This window comes from Littorina saxatilis, linkage group LG15 (assembly GCF_037325665.1).
Source record: "Littorina saxatilis isolate snail1 linkage group LG15, US_GU_Lsax_2.0, whole genome shotgun sequence".
Taxonomy (NCBI): domain Eukaryota; kingdom Metazoa; phylum Mollusca; class Gastropoda; order Littorinimorpha; family Littorinidae; genus Littorina; species Littorina saxatilis.
Genome location: NC_090259.1, coordinates 17806106 through 17813104, shown reverse-complemented (window position 1 = coordinate 17813104; position 6999 = coordinate 17806106). Strand labels below are relative to the sequence as shown.

The 6999-nt window shown below is 40.9% G+C and overlaps 1 protein-coding gene across 2 annotated transcripts in view; it reads left to right on the top strand.

The window, feature by feature from the left end:
* Positions 1-3389: 3389 nt before the first annotated feature.
* LOC138948714 (scavenger receptor cysteine-rich domain-containing protein DMBT1-like) overlaps positions 3390-6999 on the top strand; it is a 100144-nt gene continuing 96534 nt past the window's right edge. For both annotated transcript variants that reach the window (XM_070320320.1, XM_070320321.1), the window contains exon 1: positions 3390-3840. In XM_070320320.1, coding sequence (XP_070176421.1) covers positions 3777-3840 — 64 coding nt within the window. In that variant the 5' untranslated portion in view covers positions 3390-3776. The remainder of the gene's footprint in view (positions 3841-6999) is intronic.

Genomic DNA, 6999 nt, shown 5'->3' with positions numbered 1-6999 from the left:
CTTGGCGGGTCCATTGTTCGGACCCGGCGAAGCCGGCGTACGGCTCTAAGTACTTCTTCCCGGCGAAGCCGGCTACCCGGCGAAGCCGGGTATTCCTCTAGTCTTTAATATATGAATAGCAGCTCTTCCAAAAGCCATAAGCCGGAAATAAGATGCACGCGCATTCAACATTCATTTTGCATTTCTTTTGAGCCGAACGTCTTCCCATACTTGTTCGCTAGAACGCGCGGGAAATGAGTCACAGGCTGCCTCAAGTATCATTTTCTCCTCTGCGGATCGGCTCATCCAGCGTCTTGTGTCATTAAAGGGATAGTCCTCAATCTAAACTTTTCTTTTTCTCATTGAATAAAAGAACTTTTATTTAAGCTTTTTATTTTTTATTATATAAAAGGGCAAAAGATGCGTAACAAATTCATACTGTTTATGTGTATCTATTTTTATATGTTACTAGTCAGTTTTGAGCGTGTCACAACAATCTTCTGAGCAAAATACCAAAAATGTACCTGCCAAGTTCCCTTTAGCGCTTACTGCAGTAACATTACGTGCAACGAAAGTAAATGGGTTTCTCAATACAAGTTCTGAACCAGAGCACCATTAACATTATCGGACCATGTTTAAAAGCTGTATTTTGTGTTACAAAAAAATCAAATTGGACTTACACAGATGTTTATGATTATTGAGGGAAGACCTACTTTAACGGTACTTCTTAATTTCTTACTATATTTGTAATAGAATCTTGAAATAAAGTGCGGATACACAGACCCACAAAGATAAAGTGCTAAGTATAGAGTCCTCCCCGTCCATTATACCTCGCATGCTGATAGGCAAAATTGTTCGGATTGATTGGAGGTTTTGTGTGTTATTTTGCACTGGTTAAAATAACGCACAAAACCTCCAACCAATCCAATTCGCGGCTGTCTGCTTTATCAACACTATCTAATATTCATCGGATAGCTGTTTAAGACTCTGCCAGTCTGTTTGTCTGTCTTCGTGTGAATGCGTGTGTGTGTGTGTGTGTGTGGTTGCGTGCGTGGTTGCGTGCGTGAGTGCGTGTGTGTGAGGCACCTTTATTTTAATGTAATCGATTATGTCAGCCGCGACAGATCTGTCCTGGGTTTCACAAAAGAAAAGAGTTTTATTGATTTAATCTATGCTCTGGAAAACTTTGATTTTCGCTACATTTCTGAGAAAACTTGAACCTTGTATTTCACAATACGGACTTGGGTATTTCTGGGGAATCACTTGACTGTGCCAGCTGTTGCTACAACGATCGATGCCTTGTAATTTCTCCAGCGAAAGATAGTAGCCTACACATCGCGCATGCTGCCCGAATGGCTGGGTAAAAAACGGTTATCCACGTAAAAATCCACTCGTGCAAAACAATCGGTGAGCGTGGGAGTTTCAGCCCATGAACGAAGAAGGAGAAGAAGAAGAAGAAAAGAAGACGAGTTTTCGCCTTGTCAACACCATCATGAAACAAAGATAATCCGTGAAAAATGTGTTTATTTTCCGTTGTAGGCAGCTTGAGATCACTTAAAGGCACAGTACGCCTCCCGTAGACCATCACATATACTGTCAGGCTTTTACACACAGTACAAACACCCTTCCATTTGAACACTCACCGAACGGGAACATCCTAGGTGCCCTACGTAAAGAGCGAGCAATTTTCAAAGAATTAATTTTTCGGATTGAGACCATCTCAATCGGACCCATCCTGAACTCAGGTCAAAAATGAGTTACTTCCCTTCAACTGGCGATAGCCGTGGAGCGATGATTGTGCGTTTTGGCGCTAGACCTAACTTTTAAAATCTAAATAATAAATTGACAGCTTGTTACACAAACATTCTTAAATCATAAAAGAATTATTTTTTCATCAAGACAAGATCAGTACAATTCGAAGTTTTGAAAGTTTGAAAAAAGAAAAGCCCGGAAGCAGGGTCACGCAAGGTCGTGGTTTTCATAGCAGACGACGGTTTATAGGCAGTCAAAAGCCATCGCTCGAGTTCTTATGAACCACATTCGTTTGTTTCGTGAAAAGTCAGAGGTACATAATAACGTGCTATTGCAGATAAGCTCACAGCGAGCCGCATTCAAATTACAAACTGACGACTGCATTGTGAAAAAGGGAAACTGGATCACACGGGTTCACGATGGCTCAGGGGTAAGATAAACCACGCAAAAATAAATTCTTGGAAAATTGCTCGCTCTTCACGTGGGGCACCTAGGATGTTCCCGTTTGGTGAGCGTTCAAATGGAAGGGTGTTTGTACTGTGTGTAAAAGCCTGACAGTATCTGTGATGGTTTATGGGAGGCTTACTGTGCCTTTAAAGAGGCATGACATTTACCACAAAGAACTCAGGAATTCCCAATTTAAAAAATATTGCCTGGCAGATTTCTTGAATATTCAAAAGCCTACAAGTATTTCGGAGTAGTTTTGAGCAAACCATTGCAGTGTTTCTACGGCTAATGTCTCTTGCACTTTTTAATGTCCAAATCGTCAGAAAACTGTCTAAAATAGCGCCTTAGGTGTACTAACTTGATCATGCCAAAATAGACGATTTTCGGAAATAACTCCGTCAGGTTTGTGTGGGTTTTGAAAGAGGGAATGTCTTGCTTTTTTTCTGACGAATAACTTCACATGTGCTCCTGCCTACGTGTGTCCGACACACCCCTCGCTAGCGATTGGCCCCTCCAATGTTTGGCCGAGTAAAAAGCAAGGGCATTCACTCTTTCGCAACCCATACAAAACCCGACAGAGTTATTTTCGGAATTCGTTTATTGTTTCGCAATACGGAACAAAAGGCAGATTGTCCCTGTTAAAGGTATGTCCTACACTATGGGGTTCGGTTCAGTTCTTCTCACAGCAAATAGAGCCATAAGACGCAAATTGCAATTTAACTTACTATTTCTGTTTGTATGTGTGCGTGTGTGTTAGTGTGTGTGTGTGTGTGTGTGTTTGTGTGTGTGTGTGTGTGTGTGTGTGTGTCTGTCTGTCGGTCTGTCTGTCTGTCTGTCTGTCTGTCTGTCTGTCTGTCTGTCTGTCTGTCTGTCTCTGTCAGTCTGTATGTCTCTGTCTGTCTGTCTGTCTGTCTGTGTTCGTATATTGTGCAAGGCACGTATAGGTTCGCGTGCGTGTAGGGGAGGGGGGGAATGGATGGGTTTGTGTTAGTGCGTGCGTGAGTGTGTTCGTATATGAATTATGTGAGCGTGTGCGTGCGTTGTGTCCGGCAAACACAATAATCATGCAAACAGTGACACGGTAATGTCTAAAGTGTGGCTTTCACCTTGTACGAAGGGGTCTGCTCATCCAGATAAAGAGCGATAACTTTTGTTATCTTACTTACAACAGGTAGCGATGACACTTTAGGGGGTGGAACACGGCCACATTCTCGTGAAATCTCGTACTCGTCGCAAGGGTCAGCCTTTTCTAGTCCATAGGCTGTTCCGAGACAGTGTCATTTTGTTACAGCACTGAGTGGAACTGATTCATTGCACAATCAGATTTTTTTTTTTAGCTTGTAGTTTTTTTTTGTAGCGAAAAAATGTGCCGTTAGATTCTCTTTACTTCGCTTTGAATCTCATTATTGAACACTGGTAATCTGACGCCTTTGGACTTGTCTACTACAGGACACTATCAGACGGGTGTGATATTGTGTTATATCAATGCCTGTCAGTTGAGGAGGCGAGGCAAGGGGTGTCAACGGCGAAACTTCGAGAAAAACTTTGGTCAAGGGGGTGGGAGGATTGTTTTGAAAACAATTACAGATCTGAACAAAATGGTGTCGAGAGAGAGGATAACTTTTTTCGTCGTCGCCGTGGTCGTGTCTCTGCTGGCAATAGGTGAGTTCTGGATTTCTGGCTGCTATTCTCAGCTTAAAGCTCTTTGTTCAGACACGACTTTAATGTCGTTTTGGGATGCACAATAAGCTATACGCTATATCAACTGCGTCGTAGTTAAAGAAAAATAATTCCCTCAAATGTATAGCATATAATATATGCATGATACATAATGATATTGGCAGTGTTTAGGGATGTAATTCCCTGAGGACGTTACATGCATAAAAGTGTCGTAAGTTGCAAAGATATCGTTCTTCTCGGTTAAGGGGCATGAGTGAGGTTTGTTTGCTTCAAGAAGAAGCTAACTTCAAACAATTTAAAACAATAAGCAGAAGTTGATACAGCGTCTGTGTTTCTTTTCTGTCTCTCAATGACACATGTGATGTCTTTGTATATGTGCTTCGATACACATGTGTTTCAATATAAATGTCTCTGTGCTTTAATATGTATGTCTCTGTGCTTCAATATCAATATCATTGTGCCTCAATATGTACGTCTCTGTGCTTCAATATCAATATCATTGTGCCTCAATATGTACGTCTCTGTGCTTCAATATCAATATCATTGTGCCTCAATATGTACGTCTCTGTGCTTCAATATTAATGTCTTTGTACTTCAGTATTACTATCGTATGCTTCAAGTTCAAATCAATATCAACGACTTTGTGTTTCAGTAGTAATGTCTGCCTGCTTTCATATTCATGTCTTTGTGCTTCATTATAAATGTCTTTGTCCTTTAATATAAATGTCTGCGTGCTTCAATTTGTCTTCTTGAAAACTGATGTAGGCCATTCGTGCTGCATTTTTGGATCAAAGTGAACAGTCTTTCCATTTTAAAGTGTGTGTGATCAATCTCTGGGTACTTGATACACTCCAGTGGAGTGGGTTTTATCTTGCTTTGAATGGGAAAAACAAAACACTTCACTAATTTGTACTATGTTGGTTTTACTAGTAGTGAAGTAAAGTAGTAGAGATTGCTTAATGCTTGACTATAAGTACGTATAAGACTAATCAATTTTTGGCCTCGCTCGGCTCGGTAATTTTTTTCCGACCGTATACTTATCATTTCATTTTCTTTACTGTCGTATTTGATTCATTACAATTTTTTATTTTAACTTCATTTCTCCCATGTGCAAAACCTTTCCTTGATTTCGGGCTCTCGATTTTTTTCGTCATAACAGCATCAAACCTTAAACATACCTTTTACGTTCGTGCAGACAATGTTATAACTTACAAGCATGAACAAAACATTGCAATGCTTCATTTTAACTTCACCCCTGTAATGACCATAACTTCACCCCTGTAATGTCCATAACTCCACCTCTGTAATGACCATAACTTCCCCTCTGTAATGTCCATAACGTCACCTCTGTAATGTCCATAACGTCACGTCTGTAATGTCCATAACGTCACCTCTGTAATTTCCATAACGTCACCTCTGTAATGTCCAAAACGTCACCTCTGTAATGTCCATAACGTCACCTCTGTAATGTCCATAACGTCACCTCTGTAATGTCCATAACTTCACCTCTGTAATTTCCATAACTTTACCTCTGTCATTTCCATAACTTCACCTCTGTAATGCCCATAACTTCACCTCTGTAATTTCCATAACGTCACCTTTGTAATATCCATAAATATGCACTAATTATGGACAACCCCAACCTTTGGACGTACGGTTTTTACTCCGAAATACATAACAATTCTAAAAGCAGTTACAGTGCATTCCAATTTCTAATTCTAACTTTACTTTCGTTATGTTCATGAACAGCACCGAATTTAGGGACGACGACTGGGTGGCCGAGTGGTAACGCACTTGTGCTCGGAAGCGAGAGGTTGCGAGTTCGACCCTGGGCACGGTCAGGTCGTTAGCAATTTTCTCCCCCCTTTCCTAACCTAGGTGGTGGGTTCAAGTGCTAGTCTTTCGGATGAGACGAAAAATCGAGGTCCCTTCGTGTACACTACATTGGGGTGTGCACGTTAAAGATCCCACGATTGACAAAAGGGTCTTTCCTGGCAAAATTGTATAGGCATAGATAAAAATGTCCACCAAAATACCCGTGTGACTTGGAATAATAGGCCGTGAAAAGTAGGATATGCGCCGAAATGGCTGCGATCTGCTGGCCGATGTGAATGCGTGATGTATTGTGTAAAAAAAAATTCCATCTCACACGGCATAAATAAATCCCTGCGCCTTGAATATGTGCGCGATATAAATTGCATTAAAAAAAAAATATTAAAAAAAATCCCTGCGCTTAGAACTGTACCCACGGAATACGCGCGATATAAGCCTCATATTGATTGATTGATTGATTGATTTAAACGCACCTTTTCCGTTGTTCATAGCATATTTAGAACCTAAAAAAACACGTACAATACATTGCTAGTCTTTACTTCAACTTCATTTCTATAATATCCATAGAAATGCACTGCTTTAGGGACAACCCCAAGCTTTAAAACCCAGTTAAGCCCACTGTCCCTTTTTAAGGACGCAGAATGCGATCCACTTCTGGCATTAATATTGAGGTGATAGTTTAGATTTCTGTTCTTAATTGGATTAAGTAGGCTCTGACCACAATACATAAACAATTAGTTTCAGTGCTTTCTTTTCCTGAATTTTGTGTAGACGGTAATTTTCAAATTTGCAAGTGTTTGTTGGTGCAGTTAACGGTAATTTTTTTTATACATCTTAACGAAGAGAAACTGTTTATTTTAACTTAATGCAAAAGTGGTTTTCTTGTTATTAGAAATGAATTACTGTAGATGTTGAGTACGCTCAAACACACATCCCGTTTCAGGGAGTTAGATATGTTTACAAGACACAAAACCCACACATCAATAGCGAAAAAATGAGATGTGGGCTTATGTCGGTTAAACGCACCTTTACCGCTGTACGTAAGAGACTCATATATATATATACTAGATGAATACCCGCTTCGCCGGGTAGCCGGCTTCGCCGGGTAGCCGGCTTCGCCGGGAAGAAGTACTTAGAGCCGTACGCCGGCTTCGCCGGGTCCGAACAATGGACCCGCCAAGCTTAGGTCCCTCCCAGATTCGTGGAATGGGAACAGCACGAAAATGATTCAGTGGCCATAATGCCATTCCTGACCATATCGAGTCCCATCCTTGTCGACGAATGTAACCGTGTTAATCACCTTTGGAG